Here is a 20,335-nt window from a genome sequence, read left to right on the forward strand (position 1 = left end):
TAAATCAGAACACATTTTTCTGTGTGTGTAAGTTTAACAAACTGTAAAGGCCTCTTACCTCCCAAACATCAGGATGTTGTGTAATTTTATGTATCCGAAAATCAGGAAGATTCGTTTGTAAATAATCTGCCAGAAGTTCTGCTTTAGCATAATATGGGCAATCTGCTCTACCTAAAAAATTCAAATTAGCAATATTTTCTTTCATCACATGGAAATTATCATGTAGTTACAAGTATGTGTCATATAATTACAGAATTAATCATACAGTTACAATATAATTTATATAGTTATAGCATAGACTGCCATAACATAAACTTTTGATTTTTATTATATTGGCAAAATAAAATGAATTTCATAGGAGATCAGAATCATTAGTAATAAAATGTGGAAAGGAAAAAAGACTATTGAATATTTATTCCCCTCCAGTGCTATATTAGACCTCACTTCCTCTAAGAGGCTGCCAGGCTACTAATTAAGCATGAACTACTTATAATGAACTACTCATTAGTAGCTACTAAAAGGCAAAGTCTTAGGATACAGATATTGCAGGCATAAACACAGAGAAAGTGACAGCAACTAAAGTTGGTGGGACTGGACGTCCGGAAGAGTAGGAGGGGCGGGGCCAAGGGCAGAACCCTCTCTATAGCATTCTTCCCCGATTACTCCCAATCACCAGTTCTTCAACCTCCTGGTGACTTCTAAGTCATCAACCCCTCTCAAACTCCCCCTGGCTATTAGCCTCCTGTTTAGTTCAAATCCATGGCTCATGAATTCAGACCACTCTTCAGGTTCATGTCTTCAATTCTCTTGCCCCACTGTGCTTCTGGCAAGTAAGCCTGGTAAAAGCCCTTCACCCTGAATGAACCCAGTAACTTGCCTTTTCTGTGCCTGGGTTTCATGTATGTGGCACCCCTGGATAAACATGATAGAACCAAGCAGAGCGGCACTATTATAAATTCATGGTCACCAGTCTCAACTGGCCCTCAACTCTTCCTGGAGATCCCTCTGTTTCCCTTGGCAGCACTCTCTTCTGGTCTCTACAATTACCATTCCAAACTATCTACTTCCTTCAAGCCTCTTCCTTCTCTCCAATATTTTTCTGTACTATCAGAAGACAGCAGAAAATTCTGCTTTCTACTTTATGCAAACTAAACCAAATCGTACAAAAAGGCATCAGTTGGGAAATCCCCCAACCTCCTGCCATCAGACCTACTAGCCTATCTGCATTTGGACTCATCCTTCCCTTCTTTCTTCTATTCAGTGGAAGAGGGATCCTACATCTTATCCAGATCCAGTCTCACCACTTATGCTCTGAACACCACCCTCTTCCACCTCCGTTGGTTATCCCCTTTTTCTAGCATATTAGCTCTGTTTCTAATGGCCTGTTTCTACCATAATTAAAATATACTCATTATATTTAAGTCTCTCCTGTCCTGAGAAACAAAAAGCCCCTTCAGCCATTGCCTTCTACCTGCCCTTTTCTATTAAAACTTGAAATAGTTCTTGAAATAGTTCTCTACACTTGCCATCCCCAGTTCCTCACTTCCATTTCTCATGCCACTGCTATCTGGCTTTTCCCATAATTCTCTAGAAGGTCACCATGGACCTCCATGTCCCTAAATCCATTGGATACTTTTTGATCCTTTTCTTGTTGACCCTTGGTAGCATTTGTCTCCAACTCTTGAAATACCCACTATGGTGGGGGCATCCTTCAGGTTTTCTTCCTACTTCTCTGGCCACTCCTCATTACACTTTTAGGTTCCTATTCCTTTATTAATGCATTAAAAGGTTAGCATTCTACAAGGCATCTTATCTTCATACGCTATGATCCTTCCTGGATAATCTCCTCCACTCCTTTGGTTTCAAGTAGAAATCTGTATTTCCAGTTCAGAACTATCTCCTTATCTAGATGTCTACACCCTCCTGTATTTTTTCAACTCCTTCTAAATGTCTCATAGGCACTCAGCATGTCTATGACAGATTTTGCCACCACTCCCCTACTAAATTTGCTCCTTCTCTTATGTCCTTTATGTTCATCTACCCAGTTATTTGAGAGTATTAACAGTACCCAGAGTATAAAGCCTACCCTTCTGCTTTTTTTCAATGACTTCCTATCTACCCAGTTATGCAAACTACTGCTTGGGAAAAATTTTAACTCTTTCTTCTCCCTTCCTTTCTTCCTCCACCTAGTTACATGTCTAGTTCTATAGATTCTCCTCCCTAACATCTCTCCAGTCCATTCACTTCTTCCCATTTCCATTGCCCACCTTCCTAGACCAGGCCACCAGTATTTCCTTCCTGGACTACAGTACCTAACTGGGCTCTGGGCACCCAGTCTTTTTCTTCTCACATTGTAGCAATAACACTCAGATAAAATGCAAATTTGATTATGTATCTCCTTCCAAAAACCTTCCATGTACTTTAGATAAAGTTTAAAATATTGAGGGCTTCCCTGGTGGTGCAGTGGTTAAGAATCCGCCTGCCAGTGCAGGGGACAAGGGTTTGAGCCCCAGTCCGGGAAGATCCCACATGCCGTGGAGCAACTAAGCCTGTGCACCACAACTACTGAGCCTGCGTGCCGCAGCTACTGACGCCCGCGTGCCTAGAGCCCATGATCTGCAACAAGAGAAGACACCACAATGAGAGGTCCGTGCACTGCAATGAAGAGTAGCCCCCACTCGCTGCAACTAGAGAAAGCCCGCGCACAGCAACGAAGACCCAATGCAGCCAAAAATAAATATAAATAAAAATAAATACATCTAAAAAATATTGAACGTGGCTCACAAGAATATGCATTATCTAACTCTGGCCTTAACATATGATAGTCTCTTCCTTGTACTCTATGCTCCAACCCTACTAAATATTTTTCAATTTTCTGCTTATTGTATACTCTCAAAAATCTCCAAACTAGCGTTCCTCATTGCAGCCCCACTCCCTGCTACCCGTGCCTAATTTACTTTCCTCCTCCCTACTTATTTCCTCTCTGATAGGTAACACTCATCTTTCAGGACCCTGATTAAAAAATCACTTCTTCTGGGAAGTCTTTGCCTAAGAAAGGTCCCCTGCCACTGCCCCTGCTCCTACAGAACCCAGCCCTGCCACTGCCACAAACGCAACGTTCTCAAAAATACTCTTCTGAATGAATAAAGGAGCAAAGGAAATAGGTTTTCAGGCAGATGGGAGATGACAATTGTGTTAAGGCATCAAAGAGGTCAAATAAGACAAGGACTGGACAGCTTCTGTAAAGTCATTGGTGGCTTCGGTGAGGGCCATTTCTGAAAGGAGGCAGAAGTAGAAACCAGATTGAGTGGAAGGAGGACCTGGAGATAGAAGAGCAGTCTACCCTTTGGAGAAACTTGCTGAGAGGAAAGGAGGCAGGTACAATAGCCTGCTGCAGTAAAAGCCTCTTTGGTGGTTTTCTGGATGCCAGTCGACATTTCCAGTCCGTCCCCTCCACTGCTGACAAGGTGGGTTTCCTAAAATGCAAGCTCATTAAGATACCCTCCTGCTTAAACATTTTAAATGATTCCTCGTTGCTTTCAGCATACAGTTCAAAGACCTTTGCTTGGTGTTCTTGAAGTGCAAGGATCTGGCTTCTGCTCCCATTCTTGCCCCAGGTCCAGTCACTTCCTCCATATTCAGAGGCCATGACACTTCTAGCCTCTGTGCCTTTTTCTGGAATGTCCTCCCTATTCCAAACCTTCACAAATCAGCTCTTGTAACACCCCCCAGAGCCCTGTGCATATACCCCCCCCATTGCATTAATCACACTGTATCAAAAGTACTTGTTTTCATGCTTCTGTATCCCAGGAGACTGAAAGCTCCTCGAAGGCAGGGATGTGTCTTTCCCCTCACTGTATCCCCTGTGTCCAGCAGTGCTTTGTACACAGTCACTGCCCAACATACATTTTTGAATGAAAGCATAATAAAGCCTGGGTTGTCCATATAGAGGCTGGAGTTGTTAGAACATAAGCCAGTTAAGAAGATCACTGGCAAGCGGTCATAGGAGGAGAGTAGCTGTCAGTGTTTTGAGCGATCTGCGGGCGGACGCGGGGATCACTCACCAGCGAGTACGAATTTGGCCATGGTGAAGCCGGGACCCGCGGGCTTGAACCGCGGCTCCACCGTTTCCAGGCAACCACGCCGCTCAGGACTTGGCGCAGGCGCACTCTGAAGCTGAGCGCGGACTCTGGCGCCCAGCTGGAGAGGTTGCGTGTTGGGATACACAGTTATACACTGTCATTAAAAGCTCTGTGGTCTCCCCCGTTCCTTGCAGCTAAGAAAAACTAGTCAGTTTTTCGGTAGCCTTTCTTCACTCCAAGTAAACGATTTCCAACCTCCCGCGAACATAACACTTTTTGACCTATGAGGGATCCGTAAAATCTCGCGATTCGCTCAGTTCGCGCGGAAGCTGTTATGGCCGCGCCTCTGAATAACCGTGGTGCTCGGAACTAAGGTGAGTGGAGGATGAAGGTGAGTGGAGGATGAGCATAGGCGCAACAGGTGGTCGTACTACGCCTTAGACTTATTGCCTTTCAGAGAAAGGTCTCAGGAGTTGCCCGGGAAGTAAGTTTAGGGAGGTGGGTTAATACTAAGAGGTCCAGCTCCGGAAGGACGGACCCCTGACACCGGTTCTGAGAGCTGGTGAGACTGGTTGTTATCTCCAGACAAGCACAGGCCACGTGCAAGCATCACTTTAGTTTGCTGCTTCTTCTGAGCCGTTCTACTTGTCCAAGTCCTTATTCTTAACAGTTCGTGTTTACCTGTAGTTGTTAAATCCTTGTGTTAAAAAGTATCCATCAAGGTTAAACCCTTATTTTTCATTGACGACATCTTCAAGGCAGTGGTAACATAAAATGCCTTACTGCAAAGAAAGCTTTGTAGGAAAACTTTTCCATCAGAAATCCACTTCCTTTTTTATTTTTTTAAAACCTTATTTGTACAACGATTACTTCCAAAGTAACCTTGCACCTTTAAGACTGTGTATATACACATTGTGGTAGAAATGGAGAAAGCCCATATTGCTAACATGGTTTTACCTTTTTAACGGAAATCTTAATGTCTCCCTAGGTTCTCACTTTAGTCTCTGTTAAATGCATTTGATATTTTTAAGTAGAAGTTTTACTCTAATTTTTCTTTTATAACCCCTTCCCCTACAGGAAAGCGACGGCATGTGTTTTCTTTCATATTTAGAAGCGACGTGTGTGAGTGATCTTGACAACTTTAAAGCCATTTGAAAGTGTTTCAGTGGCTAGGAAAATGAATACCAGAGCAGGTTCCTTTTTATGGAACCTCAGACAATTCAGTACTTTAGTTCCAACAGGCAGAACTGTGAGGCTGTATCCTTCGGGATTTTGCAGACCAAAAATTGTTTATTCAAACTGGAACCCAAGAAAGCTCTTAAGTAACTTTGATAATAAAATGAAGTCATCTATTAGATATCTCTTTCAGGATGCCTTAATTTTTAAATCAGGAGGTGATGACTTTCAAACAAAGGGCATAAGCACGGCAACAGTCCTTACAGTTGACAGACTACTTTGTCCTAGAAGGCTGTCCTTTAACTCAGAACACTTTGTCTCTGATAATGGATTGAAGAAAAACTTTCATCATGAGCCTTCCAATGAAGATGTTCTCACCAAGAGAACAAAACCAACCCCGATCAACTATAGAAAACTGTCTCAGGAGTGTAATTCCCTGAGTGATGTGTTAGATATATTTTCAAAAGCACCTACATTTCCTAGTAGTAACTATTTCTCAGCCATGTGGACAATTGCCAAACGGATGTCTGATGACCAGAAGCGCTTTGAAAAACAGTTGATGTTTAACCACCCTGTGTTTAGCCAGCTGTGTGAACAAATTATGAGAGAAGCCAAGATCATGCACTACGACAACCTGCTGTTTAGTCTTCATGCTGTGGTGAAGCTCGGGGTCCCTCAGAATACGCTACTCGTACAGACTTTGCTGAGGGTGGTCCAGGTAAAATCAAAAGGAGCCTTAAATATACTTTTACTTGGTTTAGTATATCTTGAAAGAATGATGGGACGTAGACATGTAGCCTCCTTGAAAGAAACTTATCTTTGGAATGGTAGTTTATATTTGTTTCTGCATAGATATTATATGATTTAGAGACCTTAAGTTAGCCAGATCTTTGCTGTAGAAATTTATAAAAGCTTGCCCCATTTTTCTTCTCTGGAGTTGAGTAATAGTGAATAAGCTAAAATGGGAAGAGGTACAAAATATACAAGGAAAGGTTGGGTAGTTGAAAGAAGGAGAGAAGGGAAGGGAATTAGTATTTATTGACTACCTATACCTTTTTCTTGTGTTGTCTTATTTAATCTTCACAATAGCCCTGTAAGGTTGATGTTACCTCAGTTTAGCAGATGAGGAAAGAGATTTAGTGATGTTAACTTGGCTAAAGTCACACAGCTACTGGATTGATTTATTCATACAGCAAGCATTTATTGGGTGTCAACTATGTATCACTTACTAGACTTGTCACTAGGGATGTAAAGATATAGAAGACATGATCCCTGCCCTTATAACCTAGAGGGGACAACAGATATTTTGTAGGTAATCACAAAAATAACCAGTGTTCATCTGATGAGTCATACATTTACTGTGTTGTAGGCATGGTGCTGAGCATAGGGAATACAGTTACAAAATAACGGCCACATAGAGCTTTCAGTGCAATGAAAGAAAAATATAGAGAGTGTATTACAAGGGCTTCAAACCTAGTCAGGAGTACGCCTTCATGATGGGAAGGGGTGATGGGGGAGGAGGATACAGGATTACTGTTTGAAGCAGTGATAGGTACAAAGTTTGAAAAGAGGATTGTCTCCTGTAATTCTCAGTGTAGGTTTTTTTTTTTTTTTTTTTTTTTTTTTTTGCGTTATGTGGGCCTCTCACTGTTGTGGCCTCTCCCGTTGCGGAGCACAGGCTCCAGACGCGCAGGCCCAGCAGCCATGGCTCACAAGCCCAGCCGCTCTACGGGATGTGGGATCTTCCCAGACCGGGGCACGAACCCGCGTCCCCTGCATCGGTAGGCAGACTCCCAACCACTGCGCCACCAGGGAAGCCCCTCAGTGTAGTTTTTAAAAGTAGGTATTGTTACTTTCATCTTACCGATTAGGAAATTTAGGCTTAGAGAGGTTAAATAACTTGCCCAAGGTCACATACCTGTTAGTGTCACTATCTGTAGGTACTTGATAAATATTTGCTGCGTGAATGAACAAACACCTCGACATAGTAGAGCTAAAATGCAAGCCCAGTAGGAGATGATGTCTAAGTTGAGTCCAAGAAATGGCCAGCACTTAGAAGATGGGTAGCGAAGGGGACGGTGTTTCAAGCAGAGAAGAGTATATGTTCAAATCCTGGAGAATAGTTTGCGGAGCTGAAAGTAGTTCATTGTGGCTGGAAGTACAGAATACTGGGGTTGTGAGTTTGAGGGAATGGAGAGGAAATTGTGTCTGTGGTTGTCAAGGAGGAGGGGTTGGGTGTCATGGCAAGGCATGAGGTTGGGGAAAAAGGGGATGAATCATGAAGAGCCTTTTCTGCCTGGCTAAGGAGTTCGGATTTATCCTGTAGGCAATGGGGATCCAGTGAAATATTTTAAGCAGAGGTCATCAACATGCTCCAATTTGTATTTAGATTACTGTGGGAGTGGGAAATGGAATGGAGGAAGGAGCCATTTTTAGTTTCAAACAACGGAGTCAGTGTCCTGTTTGATGTCACTGAAATGACGCCAGATTGGCTGAGGAAAAGATGAGTTCATTAAAGTAATCATTTACATTTTAAGAATGGACTCCTCAGACTTCTGAACTCAATGATCATAATTAAATAATTTTATTTGAAGACAGGAGTTTCCTGAGGATGATCTAATATATATCCTGTCCTACTATAGAATTCAAGAATTGGATTCATAGGTATATGAGAGTTTTTAACTTTAACTTTTTACATTACTGTGATTTCCGTGTTCTCGCCCAGGAACTAATTTGTGTGTTGTGTGTGAGTGTTTAAACCACAGAATCTCCGTGTTTTTTGGTAGACTGTGTTCCCTATATAGTTATTTTAAAGTGATTACAGTAAGTCACTCTACCTGGTCAGTGATGCTCTAGATGAATTTTGGACACGTATTGACATCAGCATAGTATCTGCATTGGTGAGGAATGAACAGTGGATATTTGGGGTCAGGTTATCTGTATGTATAATTGTATCTCACTAACATGTTGGAATGTTGCGAAGACATTTTAGCTAGGGATGAAATATGTCATCAGTGAAGTTTGCCCTTCAAACACATAGCCAAGTGGTCTTTTCTTTCACAGTAGGTATTGATGGAATGCTGTAAATTGTTCATAGAAACCCTCTCATGGGAATGAGACCTTTTTTCCTTCCAGCAGTATCCATTTCTTATCATTATCTGGTTCTGACTTGAGACTCTGTGACTAGTTAGTCATGTATTGTGATTTTAGCAAAAGAGCTTACATCTTTCAGATGTGATCACAAGTGCTCTTGTGAGGTGTGTAAGCTAGTTGTGGTTACATTGTAGAGCACTAGGTAAGCTGTGCTGTTACTATTTGCTTTCTAAATTAGGCCATTTCTAGAACCTAAATTAGTACCCTAATTCAGAGGATTTGAAAGAAGGATCCATGGAGCCTGGGCTCCTCTTGAGATCCAGGTAGTGGTGGTAAAATGTGACAGCAGGTGTGAATCGGAAGGTTCACAACTGAGGTTGCAGTTTGATACCCAGGAAAGGATATAGGGAAATTGTAAGCACAGCTGTGTAAGATTCTTTAGGGGTAGGAAAATTGTCCTGTAGCTCTAATATTACTGCACTTGTCATCATGATGGCTTTGGGTCTCAAGAAGAGGTAAAAATAATGTTTGATAAAAGTTATTTCAGAAGGGGAGGGAGCTAATCAATGTCAAATCATTTTCCGTGATAATGGAGAACGTAAAAAAACGGTTGATACATAAAAGAATGTGTCAATTATTTGGAAAATTCACTTACATATGACATCTTGTTTTCCAAAGATGCTGTTTATTATGGACTGACTCTGTGAGTTATTGGTTTGATACTTAATCCTTTAGTTGAAAGCATCAGTTCAGTGGTTTTGCTTGGGTGAGATAGTCTACTATGAGCCCATCACCTGTGGTATTTTTGTAATTATATTTCAATAGGAACGTATCAATGAGTGTGATGAGAAATGTCTTTCAGTTTTGTCAACTATCTTAGAGGCAATGGAGCCACGCAAGAACGTGGATGTTCTTCGAGCAGGATTGCGGTGAGAACTCTGTTACCCTTTCTTCAGGTGCCTTTCTCTGTTTCTCTTAAATCAAAAACGAAGATGAAAGTTGAGCTCCCTTTTTTGGAGTGGGGGCATGGAAGGCTTTGTTAGTAGTTATGGTCTTTAATACCTTATTAAACTTAAAATAGTGAATCTGGATCAGGTAAAGCTGGAAATAATGCTTCTTTCAGGGTCCACCGTAAAATAAAAGGCGTGGGTAACATTAAAATCTAAAATTATCTTAAAACATAGTACCGATGTGGGCTGGGGGATAACTGATATGTACTCAGTTCATAATGGTTAATTGGGTACTATGTGAAGGTCACATGACACTAGCCCAGCTTGAAAAGGAGGTTAAGTTTTACAACTTATAAAATTGAGGCACCTAATATAATGTCATAGGATGATGAGAATAATTTTTAATTCCCTTTTTCATTGACTATGCATTGGGATGTCTTAATATAATCTCCTGATATTTGTTCATGCATAAAGATAGCAAAATAATGTGAGAGAAAACAATACCAGGCTGGTCCTGGAGCTTTCACTATTTTCACTCTCTTGGGCAGGTAGATCATTTCTTTGGGCTTCATATTCCTTGCCTAGAAGTAGAAGCTGGACCAAATGACTTTTACGATTTCTCTCCTGGTTTTAAGATCCTAGGACTGTGGTATTTATTGTGTTTGATGACAGGATGCTAGTTGATCAGCAAGTTTGGAAAATAGAACGTGTCTTCACATTACAAACTGTAATGAAATGTATTGGAAAAGATGCACCTATTGGTCTTAAAAGGAAATTGGAGGTAAATAAATACCTTCTGAATTTTCTCTGTTGGGTAAAATTTGAAAAAAATATTTCTTGTGATTTGCTATCACCTCCTAAAGTCAGTTTATTAGGAGGACATTATGCTTTTGTATGTAACTTTGCTAAAGTGAAATAATAGAAATAGATTTATTTTTATCTGTATATATATTTACATATATTTATCTATATATCTGTTTGTCCGAGTCATTTTGCTCAAACTTTATCCTTTTTTATTTAAATATAGGAGTTTAATTTATTTTGCCACAAATGTAAATTAAATTTAAGTTTACTTTTGTTTAGATGAAGGCCTTGAAAGAATTAGACCGGTTTTCTGTTTTGAATAGCCAGCACATGTTTGCAGTACTGGCCGCCATGAATCACCGCTCCATTATCCTTTTGAATGAGTGCAGTAAGATAGTCACAAGTAAGGGGAATTTTTCTTACATGATTTGTAGCATCCAATCTGTTCTGGACTATATTTGTTTTGTTTGTTTTAACAACTTTGCTGTTATATGAAAAATATCTGATGATATGGTTAGATCTAAGTTTTATTTTTGCCTATAGTGGTTTTTTTTTTTTTAAACAAAATATAGCGCTATTTTTTCTAAAGAAACAAAAGTACTGTGTATACAGTATCTTGGATCTTACAGTCAAAACCATCTGGTAATTCTTGTTTCTCGAACTCATTCTTAAAGGTAATATCCATGGGTGTCCTTTTAAAATATTGATCAGCATATTGCAGTCTTGCAGAGACCTCCAGTACTTTAATATGGATCTTTTTAAGGGAATAGCAGATTATGTGGCTACAACTTTTGACATCTGGAAGTTGAAAAAAGTAAGTATGTTAACAGTTTAGAGTAAGCCTCAGAAACTTTCAAGAAACGTATTAATTTATTTAGCATTCGAAATAATTTCTCTATCATTTTAAAGTGGTTTAGATTCCAAAATATTCCAATGCTAAATCGACTTGAAAAATTAGCTCCTTATAATTTTTGTCTGGGGGTTACCTATTAATATATTATTCAATGTCTGGACCATCTTTCTATCCAAAACAAAAATTATATTGTCCAAAGTTTGTTTTTCTATTTGTTTTTCAAAAGGTTGTGTGGTACTTTGGTTGGATACTAAGGATTATTTCTGTCTTTCTACTTTTCCTTTATTAGATTTAGAATAATGGAGATAGGTGATGTGAGAGGCTTACGCTTTTTGAAGAATAAACTGTCATTACTTAATGATCATGTCTGTTTTTTATTTATGGAAAGTTTGCTTGTTTCTTCCAGAGTAAGAGCCTTTAAATTCAGGGCGTGTGTTAATAATTAAACATCTAAATGAAGCAGCTGGTTAAAACAACTTTTTGTAGTTAAGTAGTGGTAACCATGTTAGGTCACTGGTTTAGTTCACTTTGGAGGGTGAGGTTGAGTTTAGTATGGAAATTGTTTTGGAAAGAGAAGTACTCATTGTGAGAAAGACTAAGAGGGAAATGAGAGGTGAACTGGAACATTTAATCATCGTATCTCAGCTCTATTCTCAGTTATAGAAATTAGTATTGAACATAGAAATTTTTGAGTTATCTTTTAGAATCTAGGAAGTGACTAGGTTTGGAAGGAGAGCAGTTCAAAATTGGTTTGGTCATTTTGAAAAACTTCAGAAGAGGTGTATTTACAGATAATTTTCAGAGCTGTTGTATGAAAAGCGTATAGGAAAAGATTTATTTTAAATGAGCTGGAAATATGGAAACCGTTGTGTGCTCTGGTTCTCAGCTTATAAAAAGAGGTTGCTTGTTAACTCGATACTCTGATTCAAGAATAACTGGAACAGATTTTGTAAGGAAAAGATAATTGTTCCTTTTAAGGGAATATTTGGTCAGTCAGGACAACTCTATTGTGGTTTAAATTTTTTGAGATCTAAAAGATTGCTAATAGCATACTGTAATTCTTAAGAAGTTTTCCCTCAATTCTTTCTTTTTTTTAGGTTCTTTTTCTCCTCATCTTATTTGAAAACTTTGGCTTTCGCCCTGTTAGTTTGATGGACTTGTTTATGAAGAAAGCAGCAGATGAACCTGGCTTCCTAAACGTGAAAAGCCTTGTCTCTATTCTTCATGTGTATTCTTCTCTCAATCACTTCGACAAATGCTGGACTCACGAGTATGTACTTGTTCTTTTTTACTTTTTTATTGCCACATATCGTATTTATAGAAAAGATTATGAAGCTCAATGAATTCTTACATGCGAACCCATCCATGGCCTTCATCCATGTCCAGAAATAAAACATAATATTCCTTATTTATGAAGTTAAACAGAATTTTATTTGATCTTTGCTAAGGATATGTGCTTTGCTTTTGCCAGTTTCTTTGTTCTTTGCAATTTATTTGGTAATTCAGCATAGGAGTTTTCATTTCAAACTCTCCCCCAGCTTATTCCCTCAGCTCCTGAGTTTATAGTTTAGTTTTGACCCTAACTCTTCATTTGGTCCCAAACTACTGCTTTCTGCTCTTTTCATTTTAACCACAACCGTGCATTTCTTCTATTAAACACAGCAATTCCTCAAACATGCTGTGCTCTTTCATCTTCTTTCCACCCAGAACATCTTTCCTTCCTCTCTAGGTCAGTTCTAAGTTTCATTAAAAACCAGAAACACATATAACATGTCATTTGTCATTTGTTAGAAGAGTGATTAAAAGCGCAGACCCTGGAGACACCTTGCTTAGGTTTGAATCCTAGCTCTGTGATTCATTAGCTACTTAACTTTGCAAGTTACTTATCTGTGCCTCAGTTTCTTCATCTGTTCAAATGGGGATGAGAAATAGTTATTTCTAATCGTATTGGGTTGTTATGAGGATTGAATGAGTTAACCTGTGTCAGTTCTTAAGGCAATGCCAGACACAGTAATGGTTAGATTAAAAAAAAACTAGAATGTCAGTCACAGAGGCCTTGGAGGAATAAACAAGGGCAGTTCTGTGGGTCTCAGTGGCAAGGTTCACTGGCCATCTCTTTGCCATCGAGTAGCTTGACTCCAGCAGCTTTTTGTCCCTGTGGTTTTCCCTCAAGATTCAGATTTCCAAAAGAGAAAAACTGATCGAACGAGTTTGGGTCACATGCCCATTTCTTTGGGGCAGGTAATCCAAGAAGTGCTGGGCCAAGAGAAGCAGCTGCCCACTGTGCCCTCCATTGTTGTGAAAGCCTCAGTTCATACTGCATGTCACGTGCCTTCCCTTAATTGCCTCCATCACAGCCCCTGTGCTTGTCATGTCTTATATAACTCTTTGGTGGAGCCTTGACACATAGCTGCAATTATTTGTCAATAAGCCTGTCTCTGCTCCATAATTGAAAAGCGCTCTAGAGCTTTTTAAACCACTTTATCGACGTATGAATAACAACATGTAAAATGCTGTGCATATTCAATGTATACAACTTGGTGAGTTTTTAGCTCATTATCCTTGATTCTTCCTTTTCCATTAACATTCTCCTCCTCCTCATCTAAGTTTATTTCTTCTTTTAGTCAGAAAACTTGTACCAAGCACTCAGGTACTTAAGACAAAAATGAATGAGACATAATCCTTTCTGCAGTTAAATACAGCATGAACATTGAAGTGATAAGAGTTTTATACAGTGTATATAGGAATAGAGGAGGGATGTACCAGGATGCTAGCCTGGCGAAGTGGAGGGTCAGGGTGGGTGCCAAGCATCCTGCCTGGAGGAGTTGGTCCCTGAGCAGATCTTGAAAGATGGAGAGAGAGCAGTTAACGATGGAAAGACCATTCTGAGCAGAAGGGACTCCGTCTTCAAGTCAGGAAGGAGAGAAACAGCAGAGTACATGCAGGGAACTACGCACATTTGGTGTCGCTGAAGCATGAGGTAACAGCATAAGAAGTGGGATGCGAGGAGACCGGGGAGGTGATTACCGCTGGGCTCCACATCAGTCCTCTGCGGCCCCGCCGCTTCTTGCTGCATACTCCAAACTCCATCGGTTCTCCCTTTCGTAAGCGTTGCCTCACTGTTGTCTCTAGGACCTACTAGCAGTCCTGCTTAGCCTGTCACAGCCTTCCTCACTCGTCCATCTGCTCCCCACGGGACCTCCCAGTTCATCTCAGACATTTCCCTTTATGGCTCATTGGCTCATTGGTACTAAGGGCTGACTTCAGGGCATACTCGCCCTGCTGGGAGCATCCCTGCGTGTGCCCCAGCCTCGCTAGTTATTACGGCGTGACTAGCATGTACTTTCAGGGGTTAGTTTCAAGTGGTCTTCCCTTTTGCCATCTTTTCCACTTAACTGAAATCCTCCTTATCCCCAAAGCTACCCTATCTACTTTCTTTCCTGTACACTATCGTAGTACTTCGCAAGTATCAATTCTTCCTTTTGTCTTATATAATGATATATAGCTTATGCCCTAAGAGTCAAATTGACCTGGGTTCAAAGCGTATCTGTGCCATTTATTAGCACTGCCACCCTGCACACGTGACCTTACCTAATTTTGATCTTTCCTCTCTTCCTCTGTGCTTAGCTGCTTTGTCATACTGCGTAACATTAGCTCGAGTGGTAGGATTAGCCTAGCAGTTCTGTTAACTCAGAGTATTAATAGCTAGAGAATTTTAATTGATCATAAAACTGCAGTGGAGTTCCAGGTCTTAAAGACTTACTCATGATAAAAAATCTAGCACAATGGTTAAAAGCCTCTGGACCCTGACAACTTGGATTCCAGTGCTGTCTCTGCTACTTCCTGGCTGTGTGTTCTTGGACAAGTTAGTTGACCCTGCTTAGCCTGTTTACTCATCTTTATTATGAAGAAAATAATGATACCTATCCCATAGAGTTTGAATAGGACTTCAATGAGTTAAAGCTTATAAACATTTGCCCTGTGTAAGACATATAGCAGTAGCTAACATTTATTGAGTGTATGTATTTATTACGAGATAGTCACCGACCTGAAAGATGTGTGAAGACTTATTGCAAGCCTGATTGTTTTATCCCCTTAAAGCTGTCAGTTCTGTGACACCTCACTAGCTCTACCATGACCTTGTCTACTCTTCATATATGAAAGCTGACTTCCCTTTCTGCCCCTGTAGGTTTCTAGAAGTTATGGCTAGTGCTCTGACTGGTAGTCTTCACCACATCTCTTCTGAAAACCTGTTGAATGCTGTGTATTCGTTTTGCTTGATGAACCATTTTCCCCTGGCCCCTATTAACCAGCTTCTTCAAAAAGACATCATCCATGATCTGCTGACGTCAGGTAGGATGTCAGTGCACGGTGGTGACGAAAATAAAGCAGTACCACCAGGCTACCAGGTGATTCTGATTGGGGTCTCAGTTGCAGCAGTGTTAGTTAAAACGTGTGGAGCGGGTGCCCCTGATGAAAGGACCAATGGTGGTGAAGTCAAAGGGCCATGCTTCAAACCGGCAAACTGGTGGAGGCTCCTTTAGTGACAGATCCTGCCCACAGACGGCAAGAAGAAGAAACACAGCGTCACTGTTCTTTTTATTTACACTTCATGCACCGGTGCAAAGGCTAAATGTTCAGGTGGTTCTTTATGCCTTGATCAGAGGTGTTTGTACTTCTAATCCTTATGTGTCACGTTTGAAGCCAAGTTAAGTCAACTTCTGCAGCTATAAACACTTTGTCACTCATGGCCTGTAATGAGGGCACAGCCGTTAGATCCAGAAACCAAATAGTTACCAAAGTAGTGAATTTATTTACTCTTGGAACCAAATTAATTGTTGTCTTTCAGTCTTTACTATTAAATAAGGAAAAGCAATATCAGGCTAGATGTGTAAAATTTGATGATGTATCTGGGAATAGAGTATTTTAAATCCTTTTAAAAACAACAGTATGAAATTCCAAAGTTGAAGTGTGGAGAAGGAGCACCATGTGCTGATTTTTCAAGCAGTCTAACATGGAGGAAACAGCCGTGAACCCAGGAGACCTGGAATCTAGTCCCAACTTTGCCTTTAGTTAATCAGGAGGCATTTTAACATTCCTGAGCAATTTCCCATCTGTTCAGTGAAGAGTTGAGGCTAAAGCACCTTGAAAGATATTTTAAAGTTCAAAACATTATCAGGGCACTGACCTACACACTGTGGGACCTAGGGAGACACAGAGAGATTCCTCCTGATAAGAAGCAAATAATCAGAATTATAGGTGCATTAATACACCTATAATTAATGTACCTATAGGTGCATTAATACACTTTCTTTCTCTTTTTTTTTTTTTTTTTTTTAGGTGATGTGGAGAGGAATGTTCACAAGCTTCATGTTTTGGCTGCCTGTCTAAAACTTGATGATGTTCCTTGTCACAAGGACACACACTTAGTGCTGCCACAGCTGCCCTCCATGCCATTACATCCACATGCAAAGGTTGCCGAGGTGCTGAGTAGCCTTCTGGGAGAAGGACGCTTCTCAAAAAGTGTATGGTTGCCACATAATTATTATATTGGTATGGGACTTTATATGATTTTCCTCTATTTTACTTTTTTCTGACAAAAGATAAGGAGTTTACTGCAGCAGTCTAGTGTGGTGCAGCATTGGCTCTGGAGCTGGACTGCTGGGTGTGGATTTTCACTCTACTGCTTACTAGTGCTATGTGTTAGGCACTCACCAGCCTCTTTCCTTATCTGTAAAATGGCAATAATAATAGTACCCACCTCATAGGGTTCCTGTGACCGGCAAATGAGATTATACATATAAAATCCAGACTAGTATTTGGCACATGGTAAATAAGCTCAGTATAGCTTACCTGCTGCCATTATAATTATTGGTAGTGGTAGTATACTTTTTCAAACAAAAAATCACTTTGCGCAATGTTTGCAAAATTAGTATCAATTTTTTTCTTTCAGATTTTGAAATCAGAATGGATGCTAACAGGAGCCAGGTGCTTCCATTTTCTGACGTGGATATGGTAACTTCTGCTACAGATATTCAAAGGTTGTTTACACATACGCATTTGCTGAGCTTTCTAAATTTAAATCTTAATTCTCAAAGACTTCATATTAAATAGCAGTAACAGTACAAAGACCTTATATTTGTATAGAGCTTGTAATGTACCAAGGGACTTCTCATCCATTAATCTACCCCTTAGGTATAAATGTGGGACACTGTGGTTGAAGACCGTGGATTGGAGTTGTCCATTTAATGAAACAGGCAATTTTTAAAAATCAGGTTTTAAAGCTAAACAGTTCAATAAAATAATGCTAATATAATTGAAACAGTGCAGTGTAAATTTTTGACAAGATAATGCAGTAGTGATCATAAAGAATGAAGGCTTCTACTAAAATCAAATACCCCAAAAATACTTTTCTCTACCACCAAACCTTTCTAAAGGTAGAGAAGCGTTAGCTTTTTAATTAAGCTGTATTGTATATGGATCAAACCCTATTGAAGTTAATTAGAGGTAGTTTCCTTGACTCACACAGTACAGAGGGTGTTTCTGGGAGAAATTGATGCTACTCCCTGAGAGAATATTCTGCCTTGTAAGCATCTGGATCAGGTCGTATTGCACACACCCTGTGTTCAGTCATTCTTTGTGGAAAGGCTCTGCTAGGGCCTGTGGGGCACACAAAGATGAGTCAGATGTGGATCCTGACCCCAAGCGACCTACATCCCCTACTGCTTTGTAGCACATGCACATAAGTATGGTAGAGAGAGGTACAGAAAAAGGCTGTAGGGGTTCAAACTCTTATCTACTCATCCCTCTCCACTCATACACAGCTCTGTAACTTTTGCGCCTTTCTAAATCCATCTAGCTTGTTCCTTGGCCATCTTTTTCAGCCACTATCTTCCTTCTACATATGACCCATCTTCCCTCAAAAAGAGGCTTTCTCTCTGACCAAGTTGAAAGATCATTTTTCTTTTTCAGGTATTCATCTGTTCTGGCATAATAATATAATGTAGTAGCTCTCAGCCTAAAGTACCGAGAAAAAATGAGGAATCAGTGTTCCTTTAAAGATATGAAATTTCTCTTACTTTATCTCAGATAACAGCCAGAGTATGACAGAAGACAGTAAGGATACAAATGTCTTTGTCTCCCCCAATGAACTTAATCTTTCCAAAAGGCCATGAACAATGAAAAACAAATTACACCTTCCACATTTTTGTTACACGTATACATTTTATCTTTTCAGCAGTCTTGCCTATCTCTTAGTGTTTTCTTTTTTTGTATTGGGTCTCCCCATTCTGGTTTTTAAATGTGTCTGTCTCTGGGAGACAATATGTACAAGCAGAGCATTTTCCATTTGGTATTATCTACATCAGTGCTTCTAGTAGCATAAATAATTATGTTTAGATCAGAGATTAGCTCTGCACAGGAAAGCCCTAAAATGGGTGCTTTCATATCTGAAAATTTTCCTCATCGAGAATGTAGCCATTCTTAAAGATGGTTAAGGGATACTGTTTGTATAAAGCATTTCTATAAGCTTGTGGTTCCTAAAATAGTCTTCATATACTGGAATATCTACATAGTGTAGGTAATGAGGAAGTGAAGGACTAACACAGGAGGGAATGGTGAGGAGTGTGGTAAGTGGAGAGCTCAGCTTTGAACTCTCCAAAGAACAAGGATGCGGCAAGATTGTGCGTGGTCATCTCGTTAGTAACTAGTCTCACGTTTTGTGTTTTTGTTTTCAGAGTAGCTGTACTCTGTGTTCCTAGATCTATGTACTGTTTGGATTCAACCCACCCCAGAGGATTCCTTGCTATGAAAATGCGGCATTTGAAAGTAATGGGTTTTCATGTGATCGTGGTAAGAAAAAAATGCAAATGAAATAGTCTTCAGTTACTGATGTTCTTTCTGCTGGGAATGTTGTGGTTGAAGTTGGTTACTAGGACTAGTGAATTGTCAGCAGTATTGGAATAAGTGATTCAGTTATTGTTTTCTTTGAAAAAGAACATTTCTGGTACATGATTTGGCTCCTACTCAGCTGATTACTGTTATTTACTTGCGGTTTTATAAGTGCTACATTTAGTCAACTTTAATCATTTTTTGTTCAGTGAAAAATGTAAATAATATGTGTACTTCTTTAATTTAAGACACATGAAACCATATTCAGTTTCTAGGTTATCTTGAACAGGAGAAGAAAAGATGTTAATTAAAGCTTTGTTTTCATGGGCCGTTGTGAGGCTGTTAAGGATGTTTGTCGCTAGAAAATGCTGGATGATTGTAAGAGGATGCTTCTTCCTCTTCCTTCCTTATGCTTTGTTTGATCCTGAGCACAACTGTTCTTGAACAGCCTCTCTAGATGTCTCTGTATGGAGCAAGAACCATACGAATAAATGTATATTTATGTTAATCTTAGGATCTACCTAAATGCCACTCATTTGGTCCTGCATATAACGTGAAATGTAAATATTTGAATCTTCGTTATGGTACTTTAGTATCCAAAACTGGATCATGCCCAGATTACCAAGGTTAAGACGGCCCATTTCTCTTAATGGGCTACTCTGTAACACTTTTTTTTTTCATATTGGCTATTATTTATATTCTAAGGAAGATTATCCCAAGAAAGGAATTTTTGCACCCTTTAGAGGACCTTTAAAGTTTTTTTATAATTTTCACTGTGAGAGCTTTCTTCGACCCTAGCACATAGTCTTACTAAACTTCTAAAATGTGCGTAATTATAAGTGGTTGGCTGATGTTATTTTAACATCCTTGGATCTTGAAACTAGCTTTTATTTTATATGTCGTCATCTTCTTCAAACTGATTATTATTTTCCTCTTTCTTTGGTAAGGTCAATAATTGGGAGATGGAAAAACTAGAGATGAAGGATGCAGTCACATTTTTGAAGACTACAATCTATTCACCGGAAGCACTTTCTACTGCTGATATAAATTTGCAAAGCACATGTTAAAGTAAAAAGCAACCTTTTAATGTTATTAGACATAAATTTATAAAAATAACTTTAATAAAGACTGCAATTCAGTTGTCGATGGAACTTACCTGACTGCTCACCATAATAAAAAGTGTTATTTCAGTTCACTGCTAAAATTAAAGTTGAGAATGAAAGAAATATTGTTACTGGCACTTTAGAATATGCTGAGAAAATTCCAGAAGGGTCATTTTTGCAGTCATACCTGTTCCTTCCAGTGCCCAGATACTTCATAAATTCACGAGCTGTAGGTTTTACTGTTTCTCATTAGCTTTGATGCATTCAAAACTGGTTTCTTAGTTGTGATGGGTTGCAGGTAAGTTGCTGTGGGCAGTCCTCAGGTTTGGAATCTAAGCTGTTTTAGGACTCAAGAATGGACCACATTCAAGCACTGGCCACAAA

The 20,335-nt window shown here is 39.6% G+C and overlaps 1 protein-coding gene across 3 annotated transcripts; it reads left to right on the forward strand.

Moving 5' to 3' along the window:
* Window positions 1-4,198: 4,198 nt before the first annotated feature.
* FASTKD2 (FAST kinase domains 2) lies at window positions 4,199-19,992 on the forward strand. 3 transcript variants are annotated; one of them, XM_081241816.1, is made up of 12 exons: window positions 4,199-4,473; window positions 5,160-5,976; window positions 9,177-9,280; window positions 9,974-10,082; window positions 10,385-10,508; window positions 10,780-10,919; window positions 12,056-12,228; window positions 15,148-15,311; window positions 16,299-16,511; window positions 16,912-16,999; window positions 18,695-18,809; window positions 19,796-19,992. In XM_081241816.1, the coding sequence occupies exons 2-12, from the start codon at window positions 5,260-5,262 to the stop codon at window positions 19,913-19,915; spliced, it is 2,067 nt and encodes a 688-aa protein (XP_081097942.1). In that variant the 5' UTR covers window positions 4,199-4,473; window positions 5,160-5,259; the 3' UTR covers window positions 19,916-19,992. The 3 variants fall into 3 exon arrangements, with proteins under 3 accessions (XP_081097942.1, XP_081097941.1, XP_081097943.1); XM_081241815.1 differs by having other exon boundaries at window positions 4,199-4,456; XM_081241817.1 differs by lacking the exons at window positions 9,177-9,280; window positions 9,974-10,082 and having other exon boundaries at window positions 4,199-4,456.
* Window positions 19,993-20,335: the final 343 nt, after the last annotated feature.

The sequence above is a fragment of the Mesoplodon bidens genome (assembly GCF_964165515.1).
Source record: "Mesoplodon bidens genome assembly, chromosome: 8".
Classification (NCBI taxonomy): Eukaryota; Metazoa; Chordata; class Mammalia; order Artiodactyla; family Ziphiidae; genus Mesoplodon; species Mesoplodon bidens.

Coding starts and splice junctions, on each gene's coding strand:
- FASTKD2 (XM_081241816.1), top strand. CDS start 5,260: ATGAATACCAGAGCAGGTTCCTTTTTATGGAACCTCAGACAATTCAGT. Junction 5,977..9,176: donor CTTTGCTGAGGGTGGTCCAG/GTAAAATCAAAA, acceptor ATATTTCAATAG/GAACGTATCAATGAGTGTGA. Junction 10,083..10,384: donor GTCTTAAAAGGAAATTGGAG/GTAAATAAATAC, acceptor ACTTTTGTTTAG/ATGAAGGCCTTGAAAGAATT.